Below are 17,874 nucleotides of genomic sequence, written 5' to 3' on the forward strand. Positions count from 1 at the left end.
CCCGGTTACGTAGAACCCAGGTTTGACCAAATGGAGTTAACAAAGTTGTCTACTTACAATCCAATTAAATGATCATGTATTTGAACCAAATCGAGTTAACAAAGTGTCATTACTATCATAGGTACGAAAAAATAAGCTCGCCTTTTTTATGTCTTGAAATAATCTTATAATAAATTAGTGTAAAACGATCTTATACAGCTTTTGTATAAAATAATAGCGCCACTTTTTTAGGACTCGTGATAATATTTTGGTAATTTAGTTTGAAAATAATCAGCATGTATTTATTTACGTAAATTTACAAGTTATTTCTTCAATTTGTTATTTAATCTGATAAATCTGTCTGATCCGACTAAAATCTACCTACTAACTAACGTTACAAAATAAGTACATGTCTATGCACAAGGGTATTATGGTCAAAATAATGATTTGAGGTCCTTAAAACCACACAATAAAAGATGAGGTCCTTATAGCTAGCTACATTTTATGATAGTTGAGGTCCTTCTAGTGATGTTTACTCAAGAAACAAGTGAAAGAAGTAGAGAAGGAATATTGCTTATTATAAAAAGTTAATGGTATGTCCACCTATACGGCTACTGAACGCGTTCATATCAACTTGGTTGTAACAAATTCGCGCAACATAATGCATGGACCAAATAATCGTTCGGCACTATTCATCTTAAGCTTAAGACGGGTCAATTATATGTTATTTGTGTTATATACACAAGTGGTATAATACTTGACCCGCCTTAAACTTAAGACGGATAATAGAGTCTTAAATGAGAATTTGTGACCATGGTTGAGTTTAAGGGTCACTGTTTAGCTTGCAACGTCTTTTGAGTTTTTAAAAGGCGTTAAACTAGACATTCAATGCTTATTGTTCTACTCATCCAAGGTCCCTTCAAACACTATAGTTTCACATTGTTTTATTTGCAAGGATATTGACTCTATGCTTCGCATCATATCGCAAATAAGATTGTTGTTATACGTGTGTTGAACACCTCATTTGATAATTCCTTATGTTTTATTGGGAAAAAAAACTTGTCCGGTTATTTGTTATTCTTTTATTTTGGCATAAAGACCAACAAAAGAGGAGGAGGGTCAATTATTAAATGACAAGTGGACCAAATTGAGTGTGTAGTATCAAATTACTCATCAAATGCAATCCTACAATAGAAAGGACAACAATTGACTGAGACACCCCAAAATGAAAAAGGACAAGAAATGACCGGGACGGTCGGACGGAGGGAGCATTTCAAAGGCAACTAATGATTCAATATCAAGTTATCGACGTAACTAGGGGTGTTTATTGGTTCGGGACCGGACTGGACCGGACCAAACTCTTTGGACCGAAGACCAAATAAGGGTTAAGAGGTGGACCGAGGACCGGACCATATTAATATTGGTCCGGTCCGATCTGGACCATAAAAACACGTGGACCAGACCGGACCGGACCAAATATTGTTGTCATTGACATGTTTTACCATATAAAACTAGAACTCGAGAAGTTCGTAACGATCAAAATAAGCAACATTATTTTCTTACTAAATTTAACTACATAATTACACATCTAATATAATACATGTAAACAAAGTAGAAAATAAAATCAATAATATTGCAATCTTAAAAATTCTTTTCTTATATAACTTCGATCCATGATCCGGTTCGCGGTCCATTCGGTTTGGTCCAGGACCGGACCGAAGACCAAAGTAGAGTAAATAAGTGGACCGTAGACCGGACCAAATAAAATTCGGTCCGGTCTGGTCCGGACCAAATGGTCCGGTTCAGTCTGGTCTTTGGTCCGGACCACTGAGTGAACAGCCCTAGCCATAACACGCCGATTAGAGAACAAAAACTTCATATCAGAACACTGAATGGATTTAATACCAAAACTAATAGGGAAATACGACGATGTATTTGAGTGCATTATAAGTCAGGAAAAAAAAAAAAAAAAAAAAAAAAAAAAAAAAAAAATTTATACGCCCACAAAAGAGTCAAAAGGGCATTGATTGCCATGGTTGGAGGTCTATTCTCTTGCTAATCAACTCGATGAGCACCCCAAAGACGCAACTAGCACGGTTGGAGGTGGTGTTACGGCAAAAGTCGACTAACTCGACTTGCATATGAATAATTGAATACCATGCCAAAAGCAAGTAAACTAAATGGAATAAAAGGAGCAATACATGAATGGTGAGAAACAAACGGCTCATGAATTAAGGGAAAATGAAATATACCAGCTACATCTAATGCCAATGGAGAATAGAATACATTGTGAAGCTCAATACTAACATACATATACAAAAAAGGTGATTCGTGCCTGCATCATAACAGAAATCAACAAGAGCAATTGGTTCATGGATTTCCGTTCATTACAGAGTACTACAGCTACAACCATGCTAATTCTTTGGCTTTCTCAGAGATTGACAAAAAGACGAGAAATTTTCATTAAGTTCATCAGGGATTGGTAATGCAAAGGGAAGGAGTGTACTTGAGTTGCCTTGGTGCTGTCGCAAGGAACTCACCAATGCTAATTGCTCTTGTTTCCTGTTTAATCCTTCCAGAAGAAGGTTAACAGCTCCAAAAGCAGCACAATTTTCGAGGAATCCCTGAGGGACACCCGAGTTACTAGGTCTATCTTCTGCGGAATGCGCTAAAGCTGATTGTTTTCTGTTTAAGCCTTCCATTATTAAGTTGAACGCGCCAAAAGTGGCACAGCTTTGGAGAAGGGCCTGAGGAGTACCTGCGATTAAACAGCAAAATTGTTTTACATACTTAGTAGATTACAGTTTTGAAATGAACTTGTAGAATAATCCTCAGTCAGAGTGGTATTTGAAACCCAAACTCGTAGAGCAACCAACAAGTAAAGTTGGTTAGACTAAAGTCATCACTCATCAAACAGTCTTGGTATACAGAAAATGGTAATAAATTGTGAACTGAAACTTAATTTCTAAATGTGTCTTCACAGCCTATTTTCAAATGTTGTGCCTCAACTTAAAGTTACGTAACCTCCAAACCTTGACAAGTCAGTCGATCCGGTATCACCGTCAATACTCCAAAGTCTACAATGAATTTTTTAAGACCGATAACAATAAAAGTAATGATGCAAAATCATGAACGTTAAAAAAGTAGAAATGTCATGATAACATAACGGGAAAATGAAGCCGATAAATCCTGGGTAGTTGCCAATAGACGACTCTTTTTATGGCAAGGCTATGTGATAATAACAGTTACATTGACACTTCACTTGGTCATCGTGTCACATGTCTGATACGCTAAAATCAGACACACCACCAACACTTGACGACATCAAGTTGAATTTCAACGACGTCAAATAAGAGCAACAAAAAGAAAAGGCATAAAGATTTACATGTAAAAAGAAAAAAACAAAACTTTGAAGAAGAATAAAGCAGAGGGAGACATGGGGAGGCAAGGACCTGGTTAAAACAAATAGTAAAATTACCTCTTTTTTCTTTAATGCATGAGCAAGGAGAGTCTAAATTATCGGTAATAGCATTGAACTTTTAATGCTTTATTTTTAGATCAACTATTTATCATGTAACCTTTTATTTTTCCCTAATCCATTTCTTTTATTTTATTTAATTAACGTAACTGTACATTGACGGTTCCAAAGGATGATTCATGTAAGTAGATACTTATTTGACCTTTTTTGTGAGTAGCTAATTTTTCAACAGAGAGAGACTCTTGTCACAATGTCAAAACACGGTGTCTGCGAGTCTGAGTCACTTGGGATAACCAGGAAGCGATTCCATGGATACCAAAATGACATCGCGAAACTTGGAGAAAATATAGCAATAGAATAAACACTCCACTATCCAGCAACTAGGTCATTCAAAATAAGCACCAGATGACCTACAAAAGCACAGGCGAGCAAAAGGGATAAAACACATAAGAAATTTGCTAATAAACCAGCACTCGAAAAAAAAAACAACAAAATCATAAACTACAAGGTCACATGATGGATATAAGCAATTAAGCATTGTCTTCCCATATACGAACCTGGAAAGCTTAGAGCAATGCCAGTGCAACAGCCAGCCACTCCTGCATTAATGACTTCAGACAGAAGGAAAAGTGTCATTTTTAAGTTACAGCATAATTAATGGCAGAGCGATGCAAAGGACTCCAAATTGTGAGGTTCCTTACCATCATCCTTGCCTCGTATCTTCTTCATCAAGCACATCACCAGACTATTAACCCCAGATAGAACTGCAAATGTCTGTTTGAGAAAAAATACACCCCCACATAAATAAATAAAAAATAAAATAAACACTTGAAAATGGAGCCACGTCAATGGAATACTATAATCATACCTTGGCTGAAGCACCGGCATCTGCAAAAGATCCCTTAAATCCTTTCTTCTTGAACAATCCAGCACCTATACCATATAACAGTAGCATTGAAAGGGTTATTTCATGGGAATAATCCGAACTATGCCTCTTCTTCTCATATTAATCCAAACTATATTTTAACTCAGAATAATTTGACTTACGCCCTCATTTTTCTTACAATGCTCCGGGTAACCGGCTACCTATTGATCAGGTCACACTTTAGAACAAAAAATAAAAAATCATAAATCAAATTATCTCCTTTGTTCCTCACCAATTTAACTTCTTCATCAGATCACCAACCCAATTTGACAAAAATCATAACCCATTACAATTTTAAAACCAAAAACAATTTTGGTGTATATTAAAAACAGCTAGTCTTGCTTGTGACGGGCTAATCCCGTCACAAGCTTGTGACCTCTCACAAAAAGGGGAGAGGGGACAAGGTGGGGCACCCCCCATGTGCTTCCCACTCACCTCTCCATGGGCATTTTGTGAGAGGAAACGGTACCCATCACAAGTTTGTGACGGATATCGCCGTCACAAATGAGAATTTGTGTATTAAAAATTACGCAAAGTCTACTTATTGATTGACCTTCATCTCTTTTTTATATAGGTTGGCAAACAAAATGATCTCACATCATGCACACAATCTGACAAATTACCAAATCAGGGAAATGAAAGACCTAGCTTTGAAAATCACAAGCCCCAAAATCAAAACCCAGAAATTCAATTCGACGAAAAATTCAATTAAACCCTAAACCACAAAAAATGTCAAGAGAAATCATAACATTGAAAGTAGGACAATGAGGAAATCAAATAGGAATGCAATTCTGGAAACAACTTTGTCTCAAACATGGTATTAGTAAAGATAGCATTCTCGAAGCTTTCGCCACTCGGGTTTTTGAATTTTTTTTGCGAATATATGAATTTAAGTATGGTGGTGTAAATGGTTGATGAAGGGGGGAGTTGGTTGGCTGGGTTGAGATACTGGAGCGGTTGTAGACGGGTGGTTGATGATGATGATTGTTGATGATGGTGACTGTTGATGATGAAGGTTGAAGGAGGAGTATGAAGGAGGTTAAAGGGAAAAAAATGAGGTAACCGGATGGGTTACTTGATTTTGTAGGTCAAAAATAACCCAAGTGCAATATGGGTGAAGGAAGGTAATAACATGGTTTATTCTCGGTTAAATTGAAGTTTGGATTAATTTGAGAAGACGAGGTATAGCTCGGATTATTCGTATGAAATAACCCTTAATTTTTAGATAATTGTAACAATTGAAAACTAAGCAGAATCAAATGATAGGAACCCGTTTATACCCACGAGCACAATATACAATTTTAAAGTCAAGCAGTAGACAATAGATTATAGATGAAAGTTGGAAACAATGATCGTGAAACAAAGTTACAAACTGCACTCCTGCGCGTAAATCAGATCAGAAAAGAAACAGTGTTATTCGAATGAGAAGCTAAGAAGAAAGAGTACATTATCTAATGGCTATCTTGGAAAATTAACCACTGTATGTGAGCCAATGGACACACGCAATCCACAACCTCTAACCGACTTTGACTGGACTTTTCCCACACAAAAAAAATGAACAAAAGATACAAGATATCTATTAGTGAGCAGGACCATGTTCGTTGTTTCTGGGGTAACATAGATACCACAACTCCACAAGTCCACCAATAACAAAAATTAGAGGGGAATGAGAAGAAGAAGAGCTAGCGAGATGATGGTCAGTATTCCTACACCCATCTCCAAGTGACAAATCCTTGCTTGATAGACAAGCATTAACAGTTTAGTATACATATAGACTGACAACAAATCCTTCATCCCAAAGGAATTTGAGGCGGCACACATAAAAATTGTTACACGTAAAAGAGAAAGCAAGGTTGAAGTTGAGGATGTTAATAAAAATTAGGGAACGGACGGAAAGTGAAAAATGTGAGTAAGAAAAATAAGTAGATCACTAAAACAAAAAGAGCAAGGGCCTAAAATGGGAAAAGGGTAAGGAAAGAGGGGTAAAACAAGAGTAGAGGGGAAAAATCAAAAAGAAAAACGACACATACTCAGCATTCAGCAATAGGATTTCTACATTAATATAGTTCAACACCACATAAATTTTCTACAATAAGTCAAAACTGCAAGCTCCACATTATTAGGAATTAGGATTTCTACATTAACCAAACATTTTGTTGATACTGTACGTCATGTTGGCCCTGACTTAAAACTATCACGAGTACTGATGAAAACACCCGGTCAATGGAGCTCACAACTTTGTAGATAGAGTCAGTGAAATTGAGCCTATCGCCATATTATTTGACCATTACCTCCCCCATATTATTTGACCATTACCTCCAATAACAGATACAGAATATGCAGAATTTGGCACCTATACTACCCAAATGTAAACAAGAAAGCACGAAGTTTCGAGCTACTCTCTTTCCACATTATGCTAAAACAATCCTCAACTAATAATTGCTGGAATAGCACTTACCATCAATTTTTACAGCAATTTGAGCTCCTTACAAACCGAAACTAGTAAATATCCAATAACATCAATCAACTTGCAACAAGAACAACCACATTCTTGCCTCACACTAAAAAAAGCAGTACTGCTACTATCAAGAGGTTCTAAACGTCGACAAATCTCCCAAACACTGCAAAACAACTCCCATCCACTTCTAAACATCATAAAGAACCAAAATTTAAGCTTGGCACTCGAGGCAACCTCGCACAGCAACATCTCTAAATCTGAGCTCAACCAACCAGCTTGAACTTCATAATTCACCTCATCCTTAAAGCTTCTACATTTCTATTCGGCCTCGAACCCATTACAACCCTAACATAAACGAACAAAATACCAAAATCTCCCAATGCTACCATGCTTCCATTTTCACCCTCAAGATATTTCACAAATTATGCCACAATAATCAACCCAAATACGGATTACATTTCAACTTAAATCAAATTAATTATACTAAACCCTACATAACTAATCCCAAACAGTAACACCACAAATCACATTTACGATACTATGTTTAATAATTAACTACCGCAACTAAATTATCTATAAACAATAGGACAAAATGACAAGAGAGCGAACCATAGCCGAAAATTGAACCGGTGAAAGCGCCAGCAGCAGAATCTCCAGCGAATTTGAGAAGGCAGACGACAGGAGTATTGAAATTAGAATTAACAGTTAAGGAATTAGGGTTAGGGTTAGGGTTTTCGTCAGTAGTATTATCAGTAGTAATTGGGGATCCCGCCATGTTGCCTGTCGTCGGTAAGGAGTAATATTGAGTCTAGATATTTGTTTTCTTTGATTTCTTTGATTTGATTGAAAAACCATGGCTTTGTGCTCCGAATGTGCCCACAAGCCCCGGCCCATTTAAAGTGGGCAATGTAACGTTTTGACGGAACTCAAATTCATTACGCACACGTTCGGAGAAGGGGTGATTTAGCCCAATAACTCTTTACAATTGTGAAATTAAGTTCCATAACTCTCAATTGAAGTAATTTAGCCCCATTACTTAGTACAAAAGTGCAATTTGGCCCCAATTTAAATTCTCACCAAATTCTCCTCAAAATCTCAATAGCTAAATCTCAATTTCTACCCCAATCTAATCTTAACTTACTCAAAAGGTAATATATTCTTGTTATTATCATTTAAATCGTCTTATTTTGTTATTAAATTAGATTAATTAGAGAAATATTTATGTTCATTAGTTGGTATATCAATCCGTCTCATTGTAGACGGACACTATTAATCTAAAGTTGTAGACAGTGAGCCTCTCACAAAGTGCAAGTGAGAGGGCAAGTGGGACACTATCTGTCTACAGCTTTCGACGGAAAGTGTCCGCCTAAAGTGAGAATTTGTGTTGGTGTATTACTCCGTATATGGTTGTTTAATATATATAGATATGTCAGACATGGGAGTGTTTGCTCATGGCTGATACTGCTTTGATTTTTTTTTTTTTTTTTGTTACATAAGTTTGAAGAATGTATATCGTTTATGAAGAAACAATTATGTACAGAAAATGTGAAATTGTAATACGTATATGGAGAGTAGAAGTTTTTTTTCCTTATTATTTTAAGGAGAAATTGACGAGATATTAATTTCAAGGGAGATATTAGATACAATTTGAATTGGGGCCAAATTTCACTTTATGTATAAGTATTGGGGCTAAATTACTCCAATTGAGAGTTATGGGGCTTAATTTCACAATTTTAAAGAGTTATGGGGCTAAATCACCACTTTTCCGCGCACCCGTTAAAATCTTTTAATTATTATAATATTTTTTGAACTAAATCCCCTATCTACTAAAAAAATAGGTGAATCATAACTTTTCCCTCCAAAAAGCATCTTTTTAGATAAGGAAGTTATTGATAATTTAATTGTATTCACTAAATATGAAAATTAATAATCAATCAATCAATCAATTAATCAATACATATATATAAAGCAGAAACTTTTCAAGCAATATTAGAGAGTCCAACTTTTTTAGAATTTCTAACAAGAGTAGATTTCAAAACAAATTTAATAAAATTATCCTAATAAAAGTAGATTTCCTAATATTTTAATAAAGTCAGCATCCTAATATAAGTAGATTAAATTTATTTTAATCAGATTATTCTAATATAAGTAGGTGATACTCAAAATACACATTGTAACTAATGATATGGTATATTAATTATAATATAAACATTATTCATATACTATATCGAGTTAATTAGATTTTACTCCCTTTTGAAATTTACATTTTAAAAACTACTCCCTTTTAAAATATTTTACTAAAATTACTTCCAAGTTGCATTTTTTCTTAAAACTAGTTGTTGCCTCGCGCCCTACCGGGCGCGGAACCCCAATTTGGTTAATTGTTTAGAGATCGTTGTGAGAGGCATCAAAATGAAAACGAAAAATGTCTTTCACCTCGGTAGAAACGATGGTAGAATATAGTAATTATTATACTACATGTATGACAAGCGTATAAAAGAAAGATATTTACGTAAGATATTTTAAGCACGACATTAGAATAAACATAAATCGAAAACCCATGCCCAATAAGGGAGACTTGTTTTCTCTGAAAACTAAAGTACACTCTGCGAACAGGAATAGAAGACAAGATAGCAATACAAAAGCCAGACTACAACATGAGATGTTTGAAAAGTTACTCTTTCAATTTCTTTACAACAGTTTGAGTACAGGCCGCATAAGGAGAGACGGACAACAATGTATGGGCATACAACCATGTGCATAGTAAGCAGTTGGCCTTCATGTCTAGCTTCATTGGGAACCCGAGCGTAGTTTGTAGTCCAATTGAAGTACTCGGAAACAAGTCGAGTTAATATTTGTTGACACACTTACCGGTAGAAGAAATGCCGATAAGAGCATAGACAGATCAAAACTAAAAGCAAACTATTGTAGCAATCGATTGATAGAGCATTCTCGGTAAAAAAAATAAAAATAAAAAATAAAAAGAACCTCATCATGGTTTAATTATGGCATCAAATAAACCAAGTCCGGAGTACTCACCAAGCATATCATTTGTTGCCTCGTTCAGCTTAAATAACCAGAGTACTGATGTCCCAATCTTGTGCATTATGAATTGGGTCTTCCACAATCCCACTTATTTCCGTCATTCACCTTCGACAAAACCTCCTAAATTTTAATCTATTTCGCCTCCAGGTTCCAGTTCCTTAGATATATTTTTAGGATTATTTAAATAATAGTGGGGGTTTCAAAACAATCATCCCAGATAAAATAGGAAGATAAGGGTCATTAATTGTATCTAACTCTGACTCTGAGATCATACTAATCATTGAAAGTCGAATAACAACTTGACTTGCTAAAGAAAATAACACAACAAAACCATTGCTCATGCAAAATATAGAAATGTGGTGTCACTGGTGTGTATACTAACCACTAAGCACTCACTTGTGTAAAGCCTGTCACGCAAGTACTACGTCAAGTTAATAGCCTTGAAACCTCAAATGGAACACCGACGGTTTGATACTCTTTCGTGGGCTGAACAATGAACATAGAATGCAGAGACCAATAACAACCTTTCTTAAAATTACATATGTTCATAAACAACTTATCGGTCAACAACATTATGCAAGATTACAAGGCATGAACACATTTCTCATAGTAATCATCTAGGGGTATATAAAAACACCGCTCTTAAAATAATGAAAAGTTCTTGTGTCCTCTGAGAAGACCGTACTCCTTACACCTAACCTATTATAACATTCCATTTGGTGGATTAGCTTTAAGTGTAAGGAGGACGGCCCTTCCGGAGAGCTAAAGATTTTTTTCTAAAATAATACACTATTCTAAAAATTGCATATGTTTATAAAACTTTCTTCGAGAGACCTTCAGGTAGAAGAGGGTTCTCCTATCAGGATGAAAGGCTACTCCCCGTACTCCTATATCCTGCAAAACAGATATTGCCATTGCAGCAATGAGAAATTAACAGAACAATATAAGCATGAATCGCAGAGAATAAATCTAGGCAAATTGAAAAAAGAGAATACTACTTCCTTCATTGTCACAGATCCTCCTTTTCTTTTTATAAACCGCGGCATAGAGAATTGCCAGGAAAGTGTTGTGTGAGGTCATGGTAGTAAATCGTTGTTTTGAGACTTAATCAAATACTAATTGACAATTTGACATGGCTTAATCTCTGTCGTTGCAAGAATAATTACGGTTGATAATGATTCAAAACGTTGCCTCAATAACCTTCAAAAACTTTTATAACTCAGTTTATATTGCAGTATCGAGGCCAATATCTTGAACCATGTATGGGGATCACTCAATTTAAGTAAGTGGGACTCATCCTGGGGGACATTGCAAATAGCTTCTCTGCTTCCACATGAATCATTCTAGCTCTCGGTTTTCTGTAGGTTACAGGATTACAGCCTGAACCCACACATGCTTAGAAAAAACTGCTACTGTATTAAAGAAGATGTGGGACAACTAAAAGCAGTAGTACTTCAGGTTTAGTAGACCCATTCATCTCAAAAGTTTCCATGAATTTAACAGTTTTATCCGCCGAACCTGGAGAGAGGTCCATATAATCAGGAGACAGATGGCTGAAAGTCATCAAAATATAAGAAACAATGCAAAATCACTGCATCTTACACCATACAGAGTAGATAAAGAATACGGTCGAGGATAATCTTTGTACTACTAATAATATTTTCGAAAAAGACTTCGAAGTACTTGCCAAGTATTAAAGAGTAAAGACTATGGAGTTTGGAGTATGGACTCAAAATTAACGTAAGTTTCTACTTATCCATCCTTTAGTATATTATACATATTAGTTTATTGCAAAAATTTTCTTCACTAATACTTGAGATACAACAATTTTAAACAGACGGTTTCTAAACATGAATGTATGTACAAAACACCAAGTAAAAAAGAATTAATTTGTGTTTCAGGTAGTGTATATAATTTTCTAACTTGTATGGATTAAGAGTCCCAAGACTATAACACACAAAATGAATCGATCTCACTTTCATAGAACAGTCACTGGTTATCATTGAAAATTATGTAGGACACCTATTTACGGTGGAGGTTCTTCTGAATACTTGATAGCACTCTAGCATTTAATGAATTTACTATATAAGCAGAGTACCTGTGGCCATAAGAAACTCAAGAGGGTGGAAGTCGATTGATCTGATATGACCATTGTACAACTTTATATCATGCAGCAACTTTCCAGCTATCAAATCCCATATCTACGCAGAAACATAAGCACTTTTAGTTATCAAACCCTAAGACTCTCCAAGCCACCTCAGCCAATTATGAGTAAAGAGTGGACACCTGGCAACTATCATACCTTTGCGACATTATCAAATCCACCCGAAACAACCCATTGGCCATCGGGTGAGAATTTGATACTCCCTCCGTACCAGACCAAAAGTAACATTTACTATAAACGGACGTCCACACCAAAGGTAACATTCCTTATTTGGCTATTAATAGATTGAGTCAAATTTGATAGTCCCTCCGTACCAGACCAAAAGTAGATGTTGATACAAAGCATTACTGTACCAATTAATAGATTGACCCACTAAAAGCCGAAATTAAACAATGATTGCCCATCAAATGAGTCAGCCTCATTATAATCTTATAATGAGACCGTCTCATATGAGAATTTGTGCTCATTTTTATCCGTTATTTGTGAGCTACCAAGTAGACCATCAATGAAGCAGGTAGGACAAGAGAAATAAACAAACTGCCCTTTTACCTCTTCCCGATCCCACAACTTAACAGTACCAGAAGCTGCTCCATAACCAACGTCTCTGCTGAATCAAAGGCCAAACTCTCGACTGGAGTGTTGTGAGTTGTGACCACATAAGCTCTGGAAATCTCAAGAGCAACGGCTATGATAAATCAGAAATGAGAAAAGAGAAATGCCATATAACGAAACAAAATTTACAAGTTGAAAGAAATTTCATCGATATGTTTTTCTTTATTTTTTAGAAAAAAAAATGATGGAATTTTGAAGAAAAAATTGGTTAGATCTTTAGATGCACTAAAGACAAACTTGAAAAAGGTTAGATCTTTGTGAGAAAATTAGATGGAAATTAGTGAAAGATTGAATCTTTTTGAGGAATATAGATGAGCAGCGCCAATGGGCTGTAATTAGATATTTAGATGCACTAAAGACAAACTTGAAACTTTCACAAATTTAGGAAAATAAGCATGTACATGGATATTCTTTATATCTTTATCATCAATATTTGACATTTGATATGCAAACAATTTACTAATTTAGGCAATATACTTTGACATATAAAGAATGTAGATCGGTGAAAGAGGCTGTAATTGGAAGCACCAAAGACGAACTTGCAACTTCATAAATTTAGAAAAGTATGACTTACAATCCACATAGAAAGATTCCGCATAGGGCAAGATCAGCATATACCCACTTAGCAAGGATGCTACCTAAGTGCTGGAACCACCAAAATGATTGTCTTGCAGATCCGGAATCGTTATGCTCATCTACTACACCTGCAATCCATTACAACTGATTATAAGTGCAACAAACGTGAACGTTGTACAGTAGTGCTGTTGCGGGACACCTGGTGCACTCTTACCGCTGAACTTCAGACCATGCGTCGGAACCGCGCATTCACAGGGCACTACCAAAGTAAAGGACACCTGTAAGTAGCGTGACATAAACTGTTTAGTATATACCGAGTAACATAATCATCTGTAGGTAGAGTGACATCATCAGATTAGTATATACCGAGAAACATAATCAAGCACATTTCGGGACAGTCCAACGGGTACCAAGCCACGGTATACCCAATATGCATGGTAATCCTGGTGCTAATGGTAAAATAGCACGTTGACCTCTAGTTGTGCCTGGGTTTGCACCTAGAGTTAGCTGTAAACGGAACCTTAAGAAGCTTAGAAACTTGTAGTAGTCAATAAAACCGAAAGAGAAGAGTAATAAACGAGCATAAACGGTACCCAGGTATTGCAAAAGCCAGCAGGTTCAGCAATCCTAGCCAAGCGACAAATAGAAAACGGCTAACGCCAAACCGCGCTGCCACTGCAGCAGTAACCAGATGTATGTGCAAGCCGAGGGAGGTGATGTAAGGTAATAAGGGAGCAAACAAAAAGGTTCACATAAACAAATAAACTAAAGGATCACATTCAGCGACGGGCCAACACAGTCAGCTAAATAGCTCTAATCCGCCACAGGTGAGCAGGAACTTAAAGCTTGGACACCATGAATACCTGTAGACACAATATCAATTCAGGACACAGCTGCACATCAGTTTAAGACGCAATAACTGTACTGCAACAAGAATCAAAGCATAACCAGAATCAACAAAATCTAACATAACATTCAAAATGAATGTCCTTTCAGTGATACCTGCAATCCCCCATAACCAAACGGCAGCCACATTTCTCAACACCTAAAATCACCAAAAACAAACTTAAATTTATATGCAAATCAAAACAGCGAATAAACTTTACTACCAATGGAAGGCTGAAACAGCAGGATACCTTTAACAAGCAACATGAACAATTAGAAATTGTTGTACATATCGATAACCTGAACTCAAGGCTGATTTTCGTAGCCCTTACAAACAACTGCAGCCACACCTCCAAAAAGTCAGTTATGAGCAGCGGCAAAATCAAACAAATCTTTAGCTATTAAATAAACTCAATCTAAAATATAAAACAAGCGTATAACCTCGTAAATAAATATACAAAGAGAGCAGTTCTACAGTGAAACCCTCACCAATTACATTTTAGCCAATCTAATTTCAACCCTGGGAAATAACAAAATAATAAACAATAAGAACGAGCTGAAAACTGCAATATAAGAACAAAATATAAGATCAATACTCACATCACTCAAACTGATAGTCATTCTAAAAAACAAGATAAGGGAAGCCTAAAAGAATGGCCCTGACATCAATCAGACCCTATACCAGAAAACGATGATCAAATTGAAAGTGCTAAACCCAAAAAATAACAGAAAACAAAGCAATTAACAGCGAGGAGCAGAAAGACGATGTAACCTTAAAGCGTTGCCATCAGCATCATCGGAGGTTGTCCCGTCGTCGCCTACTCACCATTAAGACTGTCATCGCCATCACGCAATCGTCAATTGTAGTGTGATATTGAAGGGGAAAGAGGGAAAGGTTGTTATCAAACGTGCGTTGGATTTAACGGAACATTGAGATGGTGGAGCTATGGAGTAAAAGGATTGAGAGGGTTTTTTTAGAGGGAGATGGAAATAAGCAGATGAGAGTTGAGACTGATGACCTAAATTATTTGTGGATGGGAGTATAGAAGAGATGGAAGGTGGAGATCAAAGGTGGAAATCCAACGGCAGGAGGGGGTTTTGGGTGGTACTATTCATTGCTACAGTACAATGAAGTTCCCTCTTTTTAAAGGTAAGGATTATTTCAAAACTCCAATTTAAGTGACCTATTTCGTCTGTTTTTGAACTTATTCCCTTTAAGCCTTAGCCAATATGTACTTTGAAAGGTATAACAATGTAAACAAATGGAGGGAGAGTTCAAAAACAGACAAAATAAATCACTTAAATTGAAGTTTTAAAGCAATTTTAGGAAAAATGCAACATAAGGGAGTAATTTTAGCAAAAAATTTCAAAAGGGGGTAATTTTTAGAATGTGGATTTCAAATGGGAGTAAAATATAATTAAATCTACTATATCTTAAATTTCATTTATCATACTAACTGAAAAGTTAACTGAAACCTAAAAATGTAGATTAAAAGGTAACTAAAAATTAAGAGCTGATAATTTAATTGGTTAAGCCAAAAATATTTGGCAAACTAACCGAAATGTAGCTGTTTTTTAGTAAAATGATATAAAAGAACATAATAAGTTCTATATATTTCATATTATAAATTGAATGAATAATAATAAAAAAAAAAAACAAGTAACTAATTTCTTTGAAATAAAACCTAAATATGAGATTTTCATAATCTCCCGACCTTTCTCATATCTAATTAATTACTTGTTGATGTTTTTTTTGCCAATATTTACTTATTTTAACCCTGTTGTTAGTAGTTGATCGTAAGTTCCATTTTTAATTTTATAATCTTCTTTATAGCTATTGGTTCAAAATGAATATTAACAATTAGGCATTGTAACACAAGGTACATATATACTCCAAAATCATGAGGAACGGAATAAATAAGTAATTGGCTCAAAATAAATGTTAGCTTTCTACATAAGAATTAAAATTATTGTTAGCTCTATAATAAGAAAAAAAGTAAATTAATTTGATCAAAAAGGAAAATCTATCACAAGTGTCCATCTATATCAAATTCGTCTTGGATGTAGCGAATATAAATAAAGTGTTGGACTCAAATTGAATTTTAAATCGTGCCAACCACGGGTGTTATATAAGGGTAAAATAATATCATAATTATTGAGAAAGTTATAGAATAGACAAAGTTGAAGCGGTTATGTTTTTGAAAATTTTTACTTGCGACAAGTAGGGGCATGTAATTTTTCTATTAAATACGGGTATGAGAAGGCCTACATTTGTCATGTCATATCCCCCATTTGGCATCCTTACTTTTAGGCATCGCTTTATTTTCATTATGCGAGATTTTGTCGGGCATTTTAGTTCGTGTAGACTTTGGGAGTAAGATTCACTATCTTTTAGGAATTTCACACTAAATGCATTTCATTTCATTCGCAATGATCTTCCGTATTGCTTTTACACAATTGTTAATGCGGAAGTTTGATCATAATTTCGACATATTAATGGTCAAAGTTGTAAAAGTTTGACCTCTAAGAAGCCAAGTGGAAGAGTTTAAGAAGGGGAGAGTGTATACATCGTGAATTTTTTTAATATAACTCATCATAATAATATGCTCTACCAAATGTGGTATGCCGGTTACGTAATTGTAGAGGAACATTAATTTCGTAAGAGGATTACCTAACGGGACCTGTCTTATTATCAATCGCCCAAGAAAATACATAGTAGAAGGGAAGATACTTACGGGTTCCAAAGTCGCAAACGGTATTGAACCCGGGGATAGTGATGACTTCCTCAGATACAAATATTCTTTTCGTTCTTAAGTAGAGACAATATATACGTTGAGGTCATGCTACGTAGACGTGACAAATAGATCAGCTCGTGTCGGGTTCAGGTGTCACATTTAAACGGGTCACGAACTCTTCAAACCAAACCCGACCCAATTAAATCTCATGTCGTGTTCGTGTCAATCCAGTTACATTAATAGGTCATCAAAGCTCAACCCTAACCCGTGAATTTCGTGTCGTGTTTTCGTGTTTTGTCATATTTGGAAAGTGTAAGTATATTTATGTGAGGATCAAGAAAATTAGGGATTAATTTAATAAATAAGTTATGTGTGCCGGGTTCGTGTGTAGAGTGCTCAACCCAAACCTAACCCAATTAAATCTCGTGTCGTGTTAGTGTCGACCCACTTGCATAAATGGGTTGTTAAATGTCAATCCAAACCCGTTAATTTCCTGTCGGATTCTTGTCGTGTTTTCGTGTCGTGTCATTGTTTGCCGACTCTAATGTTGCGCCATAACAATAAACAAGAGCTGGGACAGTTACTAAATCATGTTGAAATTTACCCTGCCGAAACCAATTTTTATTAATAGCCAGCTTTATGTAGTTTCAAGAACAACATCATCCGAGAGATTAAGATTTTACATCGATGATAGAGACCAATTGTATCAAGTCCACAAGAAGGACATTGTTTACAAAGAAGTTTTCATAATTTACCAAATTAAGACGTCGTATTATATATTTTGCATGGAGATTTTAAGGATAAGTAATCAAAGACTATTTCGTTAAAAAAATAGATGGTGCTAAGACAATAAGAACGGTAACTCTATAATCCAACTATATCTCTGAATGTTGGTATACAACTGATATAGTTAAATACCAAATGCAACAACGCTTTCGTTTCTTTTTTGCTATAGGAACTGATGATTAATCTGTCCTCATCTAAATCAACCCCCGAGATTTTGTTTGCTTCCATTTG

At 35.6% G+C, this 17,874-nt stretch overlaps 1 protein-coding gene and 1 long non-coding RNA gene across 6 annotated transcripts; both read right to left on the minus strand.

Moving 5' to 3' along the window:
- Positions 1 to 2,189: 2,189 nt before the first annotated feature.
- On the minus strand, positions 2,190 to 7,714 carry LOC141633975 (chloroplastic import inner membrane translocase subunit TIM22-2-like). Its single transcript, XM_074446317.1, has 5 exons — positions 7,450 to 7,714; positions 4,326 to 4,390; positions 4,159 to 4,231; positions 4,015 to 4,068; positions 2,190 to 2,737 (listed from the first exon to the last, which is right to left on the minus strand). The coding sequence occupies exons 1-5, from the start codon at positions 7,613 to 7,615 to the stop codon at positions 2,394 to 2,396; spliced, it is 702 nt and encodes a 233-aa protein (XP_074302418.1). The 5' UTR covers positions 7,616 to 7,714; the 3' UTR covers positions 2,190 to 2,393.
- A 2,675-nt stretch (positions 7,715 to 10,389) lies between these two features.
- Positions 10,390 to 15,151, minus strand: LOC141634128 (uncharacterized). Of its 5 annotated transcripts, XR_012538877.1 has the most exons (12): positions 14,895 to 15,151; positions 14,564 to 14,642; positions 14,374 to 14,460; positions 14,240 to 14,282; positions 13,831 to 14,100; positions 13,604 to 13,744; positions 13,452 to 13,515; positions 13,236 to 13,365; positions 12,599 to 12,712; positions 11,984 to 12,086; positions 11,339 to 11,403; positions 10,390 to 10,779 (listed from the first exon to the last, which is right to left on the minus strand). It is a non-coding gene; the product is annotated as an uncharacterized LOC141634128 (long non-coding RNA). The 5 variants fall into 5 exon arrangements; XR_012538878.1 differs by lacking the exon at positions 11,339 to 11,403 and having other exon boundaries at positions 14,612 to 14,642; XR_012538876.1 differs by lacking the exon at positions 11,339 to 11,403.
- Between the last annotated feature and the right edge of the window lie 2,723 nt (positions 15,152 to 17,874).

The sequence above is a fragment of the Silene latifolia genome, chromosome Y (genome assembly GCF_048544455.1).
Source record: "Silene latifolia isolate original U9 population chromosome Y, ASM4854445v1, whole genome shotgun sequence".
NCBI classification, from domain to species: Eukaryota; Viridiplantae; Streptophyta; class Magnoliopsida; order Caryophyllales; family Caryophyllaceae; genus Silene; species Silene latifolia.